The 17,770-nt window shown below is 37.8% G+C and overlaps 1 protein-coding gene across 1 annotated transcript; it reads right to left on the minus strand.

Moving 5' to 3' along the window:
- Positions 1–3,579: 3,579 nt before the first annotated feature.
- On the minus strand, positions 3,580–5,453 carry LOC149955392 (uncharacterized). Its single transcript, XM_090166669.1, has 2 exons — positions 5,198–5,453; positions 3,580–4,313 (listed from the first exon to the last, which is right to left on the minus strand). Exons 1-2 carry the CDS (start codon positions 5,451–5,453, stop codon positions 3,580–3,582), a joined length of 990 nt encoding a protein of 329 aa, XP_090022795.1.
- Positions 5,454–17,770: the final 12,317 nt, after the last annotated feature.

Below are 17,770 nucleotides of genomic sequence, written 5' to 3' on the forward strand. Positions count from 1 at the left end.
GGATCCCTATACGGGAGTTCGTTGGGCTCCGCCCCAAAATGTACTCCATCCTTTCGGAAAGGGGGGAGAAAAAACCGCGAAAGGTGTTTGTAAGCGAGTAGTGGAAAAGGATATCCGACACTCGAGTTACCGCGACTGCCTCGTGGCTACTCGAATTACGAGCAATTCTATGAAGCGGATCGTCAATCAGAGGCATCAGCTATTTACCGTCTCCCAAAACAAAATGTCTCTTAATCCATGCGATAATAAAAGGTATATTTTGGGGGACGGCATTCGAACCCTATCGCATGGTCATTACTGGATCGATATTTTAAATCGCCAATAGTTCAGTCTTCTATTGTATTTCTATTAAAAATATATTTTGAACTTAAAGCGTAATGTAAATAAAATGAAACTATCTTATTTAAATGATATTTTTAATTTAACGTAAAAATGTAACTAACTTTTAAATTTTTACTTTGATGTAATGTAGACTGCGGAGATCACCAAACAAACCCACTGGTGTTATTTTGAATGTAAAATGTAAATTAAAGAAGTTTTACTAAGTTATTGAAAATTTATTGAATACCTTGAATACATAAATTCCTTTATCATTTTATCATTTACATTTTTATTTTTAGAAAATCTAGTCACAATATCGAACATTTTTACACCCCTACATCTATTAAGAGCAAAATACACGCAAAAACCTCCACACGTCACGCTTCGATTTCCTTGAAGTTGTAAAGAGTTAAATGTCACAGTTTTACTATTTCTTTCGACAAAGTCATTAAAGCGAAACATATCTGGGGGGTTACCGTAGGAGTCGAACATCTCGGTATTTGTATTATTCTTCGAGAAATACAAAACTATCCAGTGCTGACCATCGTCATTCGACGTATCCGTGTTCACGATATACAGAGATGGAAACGTCGTCACGAACTTTGGTAGTTGGTCCGCGGCGAATACGCCTCGAAATAAGTCTCTGGTGAAATTATCTTTCTCCAAAATTCTCGTTAGCTGCATTGTGTCCATTCTAGTCGAAGATTACGGTTCGGTTCTTATCAATTTCAATCAAACTCTGGAATTCCGCGTAAACAATTACGGCAATCGTTTCGGGTAACGCGGAAGCGAATTTCATTTCCAGCCTCAAATTTCCGTTTTTAACAAGATGAAAATGAGAGGCATTGTTCATTAAATCGGCAGTCAAATCGTAGACGAAAAGGCAATTTCCACCGGCGTAATCTTCGCGACTTATTTGGTTTCCCTCGTCAATGTTCCACTGACCCGTTTGAAGAAATAAATTGGTGTACGCTTGGATGTAGCTACGCTCCGCGAAGTTAGGTGTTAGGGCTTTATGTGGTACGCTACTGCCGTCGACGAACAAACCAATGTGGTTTAAATTGAAATGCTGGAAATTATATGGCGACGATTTAAGTTCACCCAGAAACGCGTTTTGCTCAACCATCCCGATTACGACTTTATTCGGAATTTGTCCTGTAAATAAATGATCTTGCACGACGCTCATGTTGCCTCTCGGAATCGAAAACGACATCACTTCCGTGCGGGAAATTGGGTACTTCGCTCTCGACATTTGTAACACTTTGGCGTGTGATAGTGGGATTTCGGGAATTAACTTGACTTTCCTCAAATACAACGAAGCTGATTTAATGTCCAATTTACATTTTACGTCAGAGTGTAAACAAAATTCGGTATTTGATTTCCCAAAAACAAATTTTAAATCCACCAAGTTCAAAAGGAAGCGCGGCTGTTGACAAATATCTAAATGAAGAGCGCCGATCATATCTATAGTTCCCTTTTGAGCGAAGCTGGCTCTTTGTAAGAAACCTTTATTGTTCACGAAATCGTTGAACTCGTACGCCGTGTCGCGATAGAATAGGCCGCTGGTAAGATGACTCGTTTTAGCAGAGTCTCCAAATGTTAACATAGTTTGAATCATACTTTTGTACGGGTTATTATGAGCGGAAGGAGTAACTGATTTTTCGTTTAAAAATAAGTGGACTTCGGGAAATAGACTGTGCAAAAACAAATTGATGGGGGCTACATTATCCGCCGGGGTCGTAACCACACCCGCCGGAGTAACAACGGCGGCTTTAGGGTAAGATCCGTTTTCCAATTTCACATCTACCTGAACGTGAAGGAGAGTTTGTGATAGGTCGATGTACGCTTCGGAATTCCCACTAATGCAAAACGTTAACGCTGAATTGTTGCTAATGCTGGAAATGGGGTGGTATTCGACCCATTCGCCACCGATAATCCCCGTTTGCGTTAACGGGACTTCGAAAAGGTCCAATTCGGAATTCACGCAACCACTAGAGTTCGGATGTATCAACGCCATTCTAAGACTTTATGAAAATATATCGGAGTAAGATCGGCACGATGCTTTCTTCTTCTTGGTTTTAGCTCGAGTGACTTTGCGCGATGCTCTACGCCTCTTTTTAATTCCAGATCCCGTCATTTGCGTAACGGCTTCCGCGGCTGATAACAATGTCTCTTTACCAGCGCTCTTAGATCTCTTCGCTAGCGATGATTTAATTGGGATACCGCTAGCGACGTCAGACACGACTTTCGCTCCAGTATCGAGAAATTTTCTTCCTAGAAACTGGGCTCCGCGCTTCAAAAGCGGCATGGCACGACGAAATGCCGATGCGAGTATGTTACCCAATCCATAGCCTCTCTGGACACCCACGCCGCGATACACGGGGATTGATCCGTATCCAGCCTGATTTAAATAGTACCTCTCGTAATCGCTTACGGAGGAAATGTATTGCGGCCGTCTCATGATGTTCGTCATTCGTTACTTTTCATTAAACTGAGGACTACTTGCTCCCGACACTCGCTATTATAGAGCGAGCCAGGCCCTCCGCGGTCTAAAATGTAGAGTAGCGTGCACCTTTCCACGTTCAAATTGCACGGAGTTCCCCAAGTCGTCCATAAGATTAATCTCGATAGTTTGTATGTTGGAAGAAGCGGCGGGTAGGTAATGCGGACGAGAAAATTCAGTATTCACAGTTTCCCCGTCTTTTCCTTTCACGTTAATAATTCTTAAAAGAGGGACGTTCCTGTCCCCCACGATCGTATTTTCAACGATGTCAGAATAGACAAACAATGAATGTAATCCTACGTCCATATCTACGGTATAAGGGGCTAACGAAGATTTTCTAATTTCAAATTCACCTTCTTGCTTAAGAGAAAATCCCAACATCATCGCTATATCGGGAGGGATGATACAGTAAAAACTCTTAGTTATATGAACCTCAACTCGTTTCAGATGTTTATGGTATTTGAACTCGACCCTTTTATTCTCAAATTTTAACATTTCAAGTAAATCTTCGATAGAAGAGAAATTTGCTCTAGGTATATACCTAAAATCTTCCAGTTTGATATCATCCGAACCAACTCGCACTACCCGTTCTTCTTTGATATTATTCCACGTTCTAGGATAACTTATTTCCGCTAAACCTACTTCGTAAGGTCCATTCAGCTGAACATTCTCCGGAAGGTAAGCTCTGAATTTGCTCAGAGTATTACCCGGAAAGTAATTCAGCGAAGAATCGGATGGTAGAGTGATATAGAAACTCATTCTAAGTCTACTTCTTGAACCCAACTATCAAATTGCGGTCCGTACCCCTTCCAGCGTACGAGTAACTCGACTGAATGATCAGATTTCCGTCGCCTCCTGAGCACTTTTTCAATTTTGAACGCGCAAGTGTCAAGATCTTTCCCCACCTTTTGTACTTCTTCTTTGTAAAAAATTCCTAAAATGGGCTGCGAATCTAGCGCCTCCAGTTTATATACCGGCGGTTGTCTCGGTATCTGCTTAATCACTCGAAATAATTCTTCCGAATAATTCGGGAGATATCCTTTTTCGAATAGTCCCTTGTTTTTGCTTATTCTGACAATGTCTCCAATTTCGAAGTCGTACTTTAGCGGAGGACTAAAGTCTATATCTCCGTACAAATTTTTCCAAGTTATTTTCGAATTTTCGGGATTTACATTGACGGGTTTACATTTAATTGCTCGGTGATAACTGTTATTATAGGCGCTAACTATTTCTTGAAGCACGTCAACGTACTTATAAGTATTTTTCCTTGTAAAATATCGATACATTCTCGATTTAAACGATCGAATAAACCGCTCAACGATGCTGGCTTTCACTTCAGAGTTCGTCGCGAAAAATTCTATTTCGCGGGAATTTAATTCGGATTGAACGGCTTTACAAACAAACTCATTCCCGTGGTCACTCTGCATTCGCTTTGGTTTCCTTTCACCATCTAATATCTTTTTAGAACGTTCACTATAGTCTCTCCTTTCTTATTTTTCACAGGTTCGACGTAAGCGTACTTACTAAAAATATCAATACACGCGAGAATATAGCGATACCCATGGTTTAGCCTGGAAAGTTTCTGGAGGTCAATGAGGTCGGCTTGCCATTGATCGTCAATGCCGTACACTATCGTTTTATTTCGTTTGTATCGCCACTTTGCATTTTTATGTAGAGTATAGGTATCTTGGTTTTGTAAAAATTCCCTCACATTTTTAAACTTAACTTTGATACCCTTTTCTCGAGCGGAACGATATAGTCCGCGAACGCCAACGTACCCGCCAGAGTCCGCTACGTCGTAATAGATCTTCTCTAGCTTATCCGTAATTAGTGTAATTTCCATGTGTGGGTGTCGTGTAGTACAATATTAAGAAATCGAATAATTCGACTATTACAAAAATTAATATAATTAAAACGACGGTTAATAGTTTTGGATTTTTCGAAAATGATATAGTTAATGTGGATACGATACTTTCAGCTACAACTTCCGTGCAACCATCCATTATGAGATATGGGATTGAACTAAATAACAGTAACTGGTGGTTAAATGTTTTATTGGTAAATACATTCAAATCGTCACCCACTGATTTTGTCTAGGTGGTGACGTGTTAAAAGATAACGATTTTAAAGAACTTATACTAGTAGGATTCTTGATATATTTTTTTGGTACATTATTGTTTTGCAATACTTCGTAGAAGTTCTTGAATCCCGTAGGGTCGGAATTTGACTTGGTTTTTCTAACCGCGTCGTAAATTAAATCGATTACGTTTGATCCAGAAACGACTCGTCCTCCAAATGTCATTTCACCGAGTTCGTTCCACGAAATAAAACGTAATGTCCAATTGTACAACGATATCGCGTCGGTAAGCATACTTGACGGAATAGACGTCGCAATTTCTTCGTACCACGTTTTGTTTTTAACAGTCTGTTGTTTTTCAACTGGTTGGCGATTAGATATTATGTGTCGCTGCAAAGTTTGATTATATAACGTTAATTTTTCGGATTCGGTCATATTGGGATCGTCGAGGATCGTTTTCATTTCTTTATCCAAGGATGGTATTTCACTGGGAACATCTTCGGGAGTAGCATTCTTCATTCGACGTAAAGCGTCTTCAGACACTAAAATCATTTTTCGGGCCATTTATTTATTAATGGCGCGGCTTATCGCAGCGCCGGCGACTGAGCTAACGATTGAAAGAAGTGGAGCTAACAAAAACGGGAGAAATCCACCCTTCTGAACTAGAATCTGTTTTCTTTTAGCGAGAGGAATTTTTGCGCAAAGATGATGTAAGGCTTTACGATGTTTCTTCAATCGACTCTTTTGTCCATCTGTTAACTGAATGTTCCCGCGTAGAACATTTATACAACATTCGACCAGCGCTAAGATGGCGTCGCGATTCGCTAGTTTAATGATAGCTTTCCTCTGTTTCACATTACACGTGCTCAAATATTTTAAAAAATCCAAGTTTTTACACACACGTTTTGACGTTGCTATAGTCATTTTGATTTTATTTCGGGATGAAAATCGCGGCTTCTTCTCCCGGTATGATCCCCGTTCGCAGCCGATATTCATCTGCGGTATTTGGTTTCAAGTCGATGAATAAATAACCGTATGGTTTCACCACGGCTTGACGAAACGCGTCAACCACGAATTTGGTATTAGCCGGTGAAATTTGTTTAGCGATATTTAGCACGCTGGAAACGTCTCTAGCCGAACGGAAAATGACGAGGTACTGTGAATTCAAATTGAGAGTTCTAACTTCTTTCCCGTGATAAAACAAATTTTGCATTAAAATCAGTACGGACGTGTTACGATGATGCGAACCTCGTATAAATAAATTTGTGACGTCTTTGTAATTCGCTATTTCACATAAGAGATCATCGAGAATTACAAAATTTCTAATCGTCGGATTTAAATTGTTTGGGTCTAATAAACCCTCGTGAAACTCTATGGTAGGATTATGCTCCAATACCGAATTAAATAATTTCTCTTGGTACTCAGTATAACACCAAACTATTCTTTGAGGTGGAGGAGCAATGCACGACTCATTATGTTTAATTAATTTAGCAAGGAAGTGGGACTTTCCACATTGCGTGGGCCCAGCGACGAGCCCGGTGAACGGATGTTTCATTACTGGTTCCATGTCTCTAAATGAGCTACAAAATAAAGAGCCCAGTTTTTAATACTCAAGTTTTTTATTGACAAATTCAAAAGTCTTCAGTTTTATACAACATTTTTTTAGCGTTGCACATTATGAAAGTCAATAGTGTATCGCGAAAGTCCTCGTTTAAAAACGTGTCAAGTTTTAAAGTGATTTCGGAATAACTAATTCTATCCATCGCGTCAAACAAATGTATATCTAAACGAGAGTTCCAATCAATCATCAGACAATCGTGCTGCCTTTGTGAGGGATGATCAATTTTGCAACCTTCGCATTGCTTATTCACGTAGTCTGTAATCGCGGTCAGAACGACTCCTTTAATATCATTGAAGACGCGTTTTACTTCGTTGTGATACGTCATCACTTCGTCGTATTTATCCATCAACGTCTTCCAGGGGTATTGCGTGACAGTAAAGCCCTGTTTGGTTAAGATGTGCTTTCCGTAGTTGGTCCCAGTTCCAAGGATTATTTCTCTCACGTCCACTACCTTCCGCGATTGGAAAGTACATAGCTCGACTCGTCTCGTTTCTGATCCTTCAAAGAACCACGTAGAATTTGGGATCGAATCGTCTTCCAAGAACGTAGTAATTTGACCGCTTGCTCTCCGTAGTTGCTTGAACTGACTTTCCGTCAACTCAATTCCAACACTACCATCCAAAGTACCGACGTGAATATGACAGTCTGGGGTTACCGATACCCCCTTCGTAGTAGAAATAGGGAAAACCTTACCGACGTTCCTAAAAGGGGTATCGAAATCGTTAGAAATCACTTAAAGTAATTTAATGTGGAAAGGTTTATACTTACATCTTCTGAGTATTCGAATTCTAAGGTGTAAGAGACTCAGGGATCCTAATTCCGAATGATATTTTAAAGGAAAATTCTGGCTTTTATAGTAAACTTTGTTGCACTTTGTACCACGCCTTAAACAATTAGGATTATACCACCACGTTCGAAACAGCAGATTAAGCAGGCTTTGTAAATTAAGGGTATATCCACGCAATACGCGATTGAACAATTCACGGTCAATATTCAAATCCTCGTCTCCATGTATTTTCTATGAGATACGGAACTCACAGCTCTCTCGCAGTACAATTACGACCGGTGTACGCATCAAATACCGTCAATATAATTCCCTATGTAAATTCTATGCGGCATGGTGGTCGTTAGATACCGTTAAATAATACTTCATGTTAATTCTATGAGGATTTACGGTCGGCGACGCGTCGATGTTGAGCCGGTCCTTTTTTCTAGACACCGTCAAATAGTGCCCCATGTTATTTCTAGACACCGTCAAAAAGTGTCCCATGTTATTTCTATGAGGCACGGTGCCGGTCACCGTCAAATGGTGCCCCATGTTATTTCTATGAGGCACGGTGCCGGTGTCCCGGTGCCTCATTAGGTGTCTCAAACGCGTCGATGTTGAACCGGTACTTTTTTTTCTAGACACCGTCAAATAGTGCCCCATGTTATTTCTGTGAGGTACGGTGCCCGGCGCCCAGATACCTCATTAGTGCCTCATAGAGCGTTCTCTCATTTATAACACTACTGACATAATAAAGCTAAACCCTAAACAAATTTGAAGATATTTAAAAACTTACTAATAGCTCGTACCGATAAATCTTCGAGCTAACAAAAAGACGCGAAACTCGGATCAAATAGATATTCGAGTGAAATCTAAATTAAATTAAATAAAATAGCCAGAAATTCCAAAGGTAGACCGGTTTCGTCCTATTTGGGACTCGTCAGTACCGTGCGGGAAATCTGGCTCGCGACTATAACACCTAATAGAGAAGCTAAGCCTAAATATTAAAAATTTCAAAACCAGTTGCATAGCAACGGAAAGCCGAATAGGGGGAGAGTGGTGGAGATTATTATATACGCAATGTTAAGTTAAAAGGAAACTCCTATGGACTGCATTGTTAAGGGTGATAAAATTAGCGAATATGTTTATTAGTCCATTATGAAAAAGACATAATAAAGCTAAACCCTAAACAAATTTGAAGATATTTAAAAACTTACTAATAGCTCGTACCGATAAATCTCCGAGCAAACAAAAAGACGCGAAACTCGGATCAAATAGATATTCAAGTGAAATCTAAATTAAATTAAATAAAATAGCCAGAAATTCCAATGGTAGACCGGTTTCGTCCTATTTGGGACTCGTCAGTACCGTGTGGGAAATCTGGCTCGCGACTATAACACCGAATAGAGAAGCTAAGCCTAAATATTTAAAATTTCAAAACGAGTTGCATAGCAACGGAAAGCCGAATACGGGGAGAGTGGTGGAGATTATTATACACGCAATATTAAGTTCAAAGGAAACTCCTATGGACTGCATTGTTAAGGGTGATAAAATTAGTGAATATGTTTATTAGTCCATTATGAAAAAGACATAATAAAGCTAAACCCTAAACAAATTTGAAGATATTTAAAAACTTACTAATAGCTCGTACCGATAAATCTTCGAGCAAACAAAAAGACGCGAAACTCGGACCAAATAGATATTCGAGTGAAATCTAAATTAAATTAAATAAAATTGCCAGATATTCCAACGGTAGACCGGTTTCGTCCTACTTGGGACTCGTCAGTACCGTGCGGGAAATCTGGCTCGCGACTATAACACCGAATAGAGAAGCTAAGCCTAAATATTAAAAATTTCAAAACGAGTTGCATAGCAACGGAAAGCCGAATACGGGGAGAGTGGTGGAGATTATTATACACGCAATATTAAGTTCAAAGGAAACTCCTATGGACTGCATTGTTAAGGGTGATAAAATAAGCGAATATGTTTATTAGTCCATTATGAAAAAGACATAATAAAGCTAAACCCTAAACAAATTTGAAGATATTTAAAAACTTACTAATAGCTCGTACCGATAAATCTTCGAGCAAACAAAAAGACGCGAAACTCGGATCAAATAGATATTCGAGTGAAATCTAAATTAAATTAAATAAAATAGCCAGGAATTCCAACGGTAGACCGGTTTCGTCCTACTTGGGACTCGTCAGTACCGTGCGGGAAATCTGGCTCGCGACTATAACACCTAATAGAGAAGCTAAGCCTAAATATTAAAAATTTCAAAACGAGTTGCATAGCAACGGAAAGCCGAATAGGGGGAGAGTGGTGGAGATTATTATATACGCAATGTTAAGTTAAAAGGAAACTCCTATGGACTGCATTGTTAAGGGTGATAAAATTAGCGAATATGTTTATTAGTCCATTATGAAAAAGACATAATAAAGCTAAACCCTAAACAAATTTGAAGATATTTAAAAACTTACTAATAGCTCGTACCGATAAATCTTCGAGCAAACAAAAAGACGCGAAACTCGGATCAAATAGATATTCGAGTGAAATCTAAATTAAATTAAATAAAATAGCCAGAAATTCCAACGGTAGACCGGTTTCGTCCTATTTGGGACTCGTCAGTACCGTGTGGGACATCTGGCTCGCGACTATAACACCGAATAGAGAAGCTAAGCCTAAATATTAAAAATTTCAAAACGAGTTGCATAGCAACGGAAAGCCGAATACGGGGAGAGTGGTGGAAATTATTATACACGCAATATTAAGTTCAAAGGAAACTCCTATGGACTGCATTGTTAAGGGTGATAAAATTAGTGAATATGTTTATTAGTCCATTATGAAAAAGACATAATAAAGCTAAACCCTAAACAAATTTGAAGATATTTAAAAACTTACTAATAGCTCGTACCGATAAATCTTCGAGCAAACAAAAAGACGCGAAACTCGGACCAAATAGATATTCGAGTGAAATCTAAATTAAATTAAATAAAATAGCCAGAAATTCCAACGGTAGACCGGTTTCGTCCTACTTGGGACTCGTCAGTACCGTGCGGGAAATCTGGCTCGCGACTATAACACCGAATAGAGAAGCTAAGCCTAAATATTAAAAATTTCAAAACGAGTTGCATAGCAACGGAAAGCCGAATACGGGGAGAGTGGTGGAGATTATTATACACGCAATGTTAAGTTCAAAGGAAACTCCTATGGACTGCATTGTTAAGGGTGTAAAAATTAGCGATATGTTTAATAGTCCATTATGAAAAAGACATAATAAAGCTAAACCCTAAACAAATTTTAAGATATTTAAAAACTTACTAATAGCTCGTACCGATAAATCTTCGAGCAAACAAAAAGACGCGAAACTCGGATCAAATAGATATTCGAGTGAAATCTAAATTAAATTAAATAAAATAGCCAGAAATTCCAATGGTAGACCGGTTTCGTCCTATTTGGGACTCGTCAGTACCGTGTGGGAAATCTGGCTCGCGACTATAACACCGAATAGAGAAGCTAAGCCTAAATATTAAAAATTTCAAAACGAGTTGCATAGCAACGGAAAGCCGAATACGGGGAGAGTGGTGGAGATTATTATACACGCAATATTAAGTTCAAAGGAAACTCCTATGGACTGCATTGTTAAGGGTGATAAAATTAGTGAATATGTTTATTAGTCCATTATGAAAAAGACATAATAAAGCTAAACCCTAAACAAATTTGAAGATATTTAAAAACTTACTAATAGCTCGTACCGATAAATCTTCGAGCAAACAAAAAGACGCGAAACTCGGATCAAATAGATATTCGAGTGAAATCTAAATTAAATTAAATAAAATAGCCAGAAATTCCAATGGTAGACCGGTTTCGTCCTATTTGGGACTCGTCAGTACCGTGTGGGAAATCTGGCTCGCGACTATAACACCGAATAGAGAAGCTAAGCCTAAATATTAAAAATTTCAAAACGAGTTGCATAGCAACGGAAAGCCGAATACGGGGAGAGTGGTGGAGATTATTATACACGCAATATTAAGTTCAAAGGAAACTCCTATGGACTGCATTGTTAAGGGTGTAAAAATTAGCGATATGTTTAATAGTCCATTATGAAAAAGACATAATAAAGCTAAACCCTAAACAAATTTGAAGATATTTAAAAACTTACTAATAGCTCGTACCGATAAATCTTCGAGCAAACAAAAAGACGCGAAACTCGGATCAAATAGATATTCGAGTGAAATCTAAATTAAATTAAATAAAATAGCCAGAAATTCCAATGGTAGACCGGTTTCGTCCTATTTGGGACTCGTCAGTACCGTGTGGGAAATCTGGCTCGCGACTATAACACCGAATAGAGAAGCTAAGCCTAAATATTAAAAATTTCAAAACGAGTTGCATAGCAACGGAAAGCCGAATACGGGGAGAGTGGTGGAGATTATTATACACGCAATATTAAGTTCAAAGGAAACTCCTATGGACTGCATTGTTAAGGGTGATAAAATTAGTGAATATGTTTATTAGTCCATTATGAAAAAGACATAATAAAGCTAAACCCTAAACAAATTTGAAGATATTTAAAAACTTACTAATAGCTCGTACCGATAAATCTTCGAGCAAACAATAAGACGCGAAACTCGGACCAAATAGATATTCGAGTGAAATCTAAATTAAATTAAATAAAATTGCCAGATATTCCAACGGTAGACCGGTTTCGTCCTACTTGGGACTCGTCAGTACCGTGCGGGAAATCTGGCTCGCGACTATAACACCGAATAGAGAAGCTAAGCCTAAATATTAAAAATTTCAAAACGAGTTGCATAGCAACGGAAAGCCGAATACGGGGAGAGTGGTGTAGATTATTATACACGCAATATTAAGTTCAAAGGAAACTCCTATGGACTGCATTGTTAAGGGTGATAAAATAAGCGAATATGTTTATTAGTCCATTATGAAAAAGACATAATAAAGCTAAACCCTAAACAAATTTGAAGATATTTAAAAACTTACTAATAGCTCGTACCGATAAATCTTCGAGCAAACAAAAAGACGCGAAACTCGGATCAAATAGATATTCGAGTGAAATCTAAATTAAATTAAATAAAATAGCCAGGAATTCCAACGGTAGACCGGTTTCGTCCTACTTGGGACTCGTCAGTACCGTGCGGGAAATCTGGCTCGCGACTATAACACCTAATAGAGAAGCTAAGCCTAAATATTAAAAATTTCAAAACGAGTTGCATAGCAACGGAAAGCCGAATAGGGGGAGAGTGGTGGAGATTATTATATACGCAATGTTAAGTTAAAAGGAAACTCCTATGGACTGCATTGTTAAGGGTGATAAAATTAGCGAATATGTTTATTAGTCCATTATGAAAAAGACATAATAAAGCTAAACCCTAAACAAATTTGAAGATATTTAAAAACTTACTAATAGCTCGTACCGATAAATCTCCGAGCAAACAAAAAGACGCGAAACTCGGATCAAATAGATATTCGAGTGAAATCTAAATTAAATTAAATAAAATAGCCAGAAATTCCAACGGTAGACCGGTTTCGTCCTATTTGGGACTCGTCAGTACCGTGTGGGAAATCTGGCTCGCGACTATAACACCGAATAGAGAAGCTAAGCCTAAATATTAAAAATTTCAAAACGAGTTGCATAGCAACGGAAAGCCGAATACGGGGAGAGTGGTGGAGATTATTATACACGCAATATTAAGTTCAAAGGAAACTCCTATGGACTGCATTGTTAAGGGTGATAAAATTAGTGAATATGTTTATTAGTCCATTATGAAAAAGACATAATAAAGCTAAACCCTAAACAAATTTGAAGATATTTAAAAACTTACTAATAGCTCGTACCGATAAATCTTCGAGCAAACAAAAAGACGCGAAACTCGGACCAAATAGATATTCGAGTGAAATCTAAATTAAATTAAATAAAATAGCCAGAAATTCCAACGGTAGACCGGTTTCGTCCTACTTGGGACTCGTCAGTACCGTGCGGGAAATCTGGCTCGCGACTATAACACCGAATAGAGAAGCTAAGCCTAAATATTAAAAATTTCAAAACGAGTTGCATAGCAACGGAAAGCCGAATACGGGGAGAGTGGTGGAGATTATTATACACGCAATGTTAAGTTCAAAGGAAACTCCTATGGACTGCATTGTTAAGGGTGTAAAAATTAGCGATATGTTTAATAGTCCATTATGAAAAAGACATAATAAAGCTAAACCCTAAACAAATTTGAAGATATTTAAAAACTTACTAATAGCTCGTACCGATAAATCTTCGAGCAAACAAAAAGACGCGAAACTCGGATCAAATAGATATTCGAGTGAAATCTAAATTAAATTAAATAAAATAGCCAGAAATTCCAATGGTAGACCGGTTTCGTCCTATTTGGGACTCGTCAGTACCGTGTGGGAAATCTGGCTCGCGACTATAACACCGAATAGAGAAGCTAAGCCTAAATATTAAAAATTTCAAAACGAGTTGCATAGCAACGGAAAGCCGAATACGGGGAGAGTGGTGGAGATTATTATACACGCAATATTAAGTTCAAAGGAAACTCCTATGGACTGCATTGTTAAGGGTGATAAAATTAGTGAATATGTTTATTAGTCCATTATGAAAAAGACATAATAAAGCTAAACCCTAAACAAATTTGAAGATATTTAAAAACTTACTAATAGCTCGTACCGATAAATCTTCGAGCAAACAAAAAGACGCGAAACTCGGACCAAATAGATATTCGAGTGAAATCTAAATTAAATTAAATAAAATTGCCAGAAATTCCAACGGTAGACCGGTTTCGTCCTACTTGGGACTCGTCAGTACCGTGCGGGAAATCTGGCTCGCGACTATAACACCGAATAGAGAAGCTAAGCCTAAATATTAAAAATTTCAAAACGAGTTGCATAGCAACGGAAAGCCGAATACGGGGAGAGTGGTGGAGATTATTATACACGCAATATTAAGTTCAAAGGAAACTCCTATGGACTGCATTGTTAAGGGTGATAAAATTAGCGAATATGTTTAATAGTCCATTATGAAAAAGACATAATAAAGCTAAACCCTAAACAAATTTGAAGATATTTAAAAACTTACTAATAGCTCGTACCGATAAATCTTCGAGCAAACAAAAAGACGCGAAACTCGGATCAAATAGATATTCGAGTGAAATCTAAATTAAATTAAATAAAATAGCCAGGAATTCCAACGGTAGACCGGTTTCGTCCTACTTGGGACTCGTCAGTACCGTGCGGGAAATCTGGCTCGCGACTATAACACCTAATAGAGAAGCTAAGCCTAAATATTAAAAATTTCAAAACGAGTTGCATAGCAACGGAAAGCCGAATAGGGGGAGATTGGTGGAGATTATTATATACGCAATGTTAAGTTAAAAGGAAACTCCTATGGACTGCATTGTTAAGGGTGATAAAATTAGCGAATATGTTTATTAGTCCATTATGAAAAAGACATAATAAAGCTAAACCCTAAACAAATTTGAAGATATTTAAAAACTTACTAATAGCTCGTACCGATAAATCTCCGAGCAAACAAAAAGACGCGAAACTCGGATCAAATAGATATTCGAGTGAAATCTAAATTAAATTAAATAAAATAGCCAGAAATTCCAACGGTAGACCGGTTTCGTCCTATTTGGGACTCGTCAGTACCGTGTGGGAAATCTGGCTCGCGACTATAACACCGAATAGAGAAGCTAAGCCTAAATATTAAAAATTTCAAAACGAGTTGCATAGCAACGGAAAGCCGAATACGGGGAGAGTGGTGGAGATTATTATACACGCAATATTAAGTTCAAAGGAAACTCCTATGGACTGCATTGTTAAGGGTGTAAAAATTAGCGATATGTTTAATAGTCCATTATGAAAAAGACATAATAAAGCTAAACCCTAAACAAATTTGAAGATATTTAAAAACTTACTAATAGCTCGTACCGATAAATCTTCGAGCAAACAAAAAGACGCGAAACTCGGATCAAATAGATATTCGAGTGAAATCTAAATTAAATTAAATAAAATTGCCAGAAATTCCAACTTTAGACCGGTTTCGTCCTATTTGGGACTCGTCAGTACCGTGCGGGAAATCTGGCTCGCGACTATAACACCGAATAGAGAAGCTAAGCCTAAATATTAAAAATTTCAAAACGAGTTGCATAGCAACGGAAAGCGGAATACGGGGAGAGTGGTGGAGATTATTATACACGCAATGTTAAGTTCAAAGGAAACTCCTTTGGACTGCATTGTTAAGGGTGATAAAATTAGCGAATATGTTTATTAGTCCATTATGAAAAAGACATAATAAAGCTAAACCCTAAACAAATTTGAAGATATTTAAAAACTTACTAATAGCTCGTACCGATAAATCTTCGAGCAAACAAAAAGACGCGAAACTCGGATCAAATAGATATTCGAGTGAAATCTAAATTAAATTAAATAAAATAGCCAGGAATTCCAACGGTAGACCGGTTTCGTCCTACTTGGGACTCGTCAGTACCGTGCGGGAAATCTGGCTCGCGACTATAACACCTAATAGAGAAGCTAAGCCTAAATATTAAAAATTTCAAAACGAGTTGCATAGCAACGGAAAGCCGAATAGGGGGAGAGTGGTGGAGATTATTATATACGCAATGTTAAGTTAAAAGGAAACTCCTATGGACTGCATTGTTAAGGGTGATAAAATTAGCGAATATGTTTATTAGTCCATTATGAAAAAGACATAATAAAGCTAAACCCTAAACAAATTTGAAGATATTTAAAAACTTACTAATAGCTCGTACCGATAAATCTCCGAGCAAACAAAAAGACGCGAAACTCGGATCAAATAGATATTCGAGTGAAATCTAAATTAAATTAAATAAAATAGCCAGAAATTCCAACGGTAGACCGGTTTCGTCCTATTTGGGACTCGTCAGTACCGTGCGGGAAATCTGGCTCGCGACTATAACACCGAATAGATAAGCTAAGCCTAAATATTAAAAATTTCAAAACGAGTTGCATAGCAACGGAAAGCCGAATACGGGGAGAGTGGTGGAGATTATTATACACGCAATGTTAAGTTCAAAGGAAACTCCTATGGACTGCATTGTTAAGGGTGATAAAATTAGCGAATATGTTTATTAGTCCATTATGAAAAAGACATAATAAAGCTAAACCCTATACAAATTTGAAGATATTTAAAAACTTACTAATAGCTCGTACCGATAAATCTTCGAGCAAACAAAAAGACGCGAAACTCGGATCAAATAGATATTCGAGTGAAATCTAAATTAAATTAAATAAAATAGCCAGAAATTCCAACGGTAGACCGGTTTCGTCCTATTTGGGACTCGTCAGTACCGTGCGGGAAATCTGGCTCGCGACTATAACACCTAATAGAGAAGCTAAGCCTAAATATTAAAAATTTCAAAACGAGTTGCATAGCAACGGAAAGCCGAATAGGGGGAGAGTGGTGGAGATTATTATATACGCAATGTTTAGTTTAAAGGAAACTCCTATGGACTGCATTGTTAAGGGTGATAAAATTAGCGAATATATTTATTAGTCTATTATGAAAAAGACATAATAAAGCTAAACCCTAACCAATTTGAAGATATTTAAAAACTTACTAATAGCTCGTACCGATAAATCTTCGAGCAAACAAAAAGACGCGAAACTCGGATCAAATAGATATTCGAGTGAAACCTAAATTAAATTAAATAAAATAGCCAGAAATTCCAACGGTAGACCGGTTTCGTCCTACTTGGGACTCGCCAGTACTGTGCGGGAAATCTGGCTCGCGACTATAACACCGAATAGAGAAGCTAACCCTAAATATTAAAAATTTCAAAACGAGTTGCATAGCAACGGAAAGCCGAATACGGGGAGAGTGTTGGAGATTATTATACACGCAATGTTAAGTTCAAAGGAAACTGCTATGGACTGCATTGTTAAGGGTGTAAAATTAGCGATATGTTTAATAGTCCATTATGAAAAAGACATAATAAAGCTAAACCCTAAACAAATTTGAAGATATTTAAAAACTTACTAATAGCTCGTACCGATAAATCTTCGAGCAAACAAAAAGACGCGAAACTCGGATCAAATAGATATTCGAGTGAAATCTAAATTAAATTAAATAAAATAGCCAGAAATTCCAACGGTAGACCGGTTTCGTCCTACTTGGGACTCGCCAGTACTGTGCGGGAAATCTGGCTCGCGACTATAACACCGAATAGAGAAGCTAACCCTAAATATTAAAAATTTCAAAACGAGTTGCATAGCAACGGAAAGCCGAATACGGGGAGAGTGGTGGAGATTATTATACACGCAATGTTAAGTTCAAAGGAAACTCGTATGGACTGCATTGTTAAGGGTGATAAAATTAGCGAATATATTTATTAGTCTATTATGAAAAAGACATAATAAAGCTAAACCCTAAACAAATTTGAAGATATTTAAAAACTTACTAATAGCTCG

The sequence above is a fragment of the Leiobunum rupestre genome, chromosome 2 (genome assembly GCF_980474605.1).
Source record: "Leiobunum rupestre chromosome 2, qqLeiRupe1.1.hap1, whole genome shotgun sequence".
Lineage (NCBI taxonomy): Eukaryota > Metazoa > Arthropoda > Arachnida > Opiliones > Sclerosomatidae > Leiobunum > Leiobunum rupestre.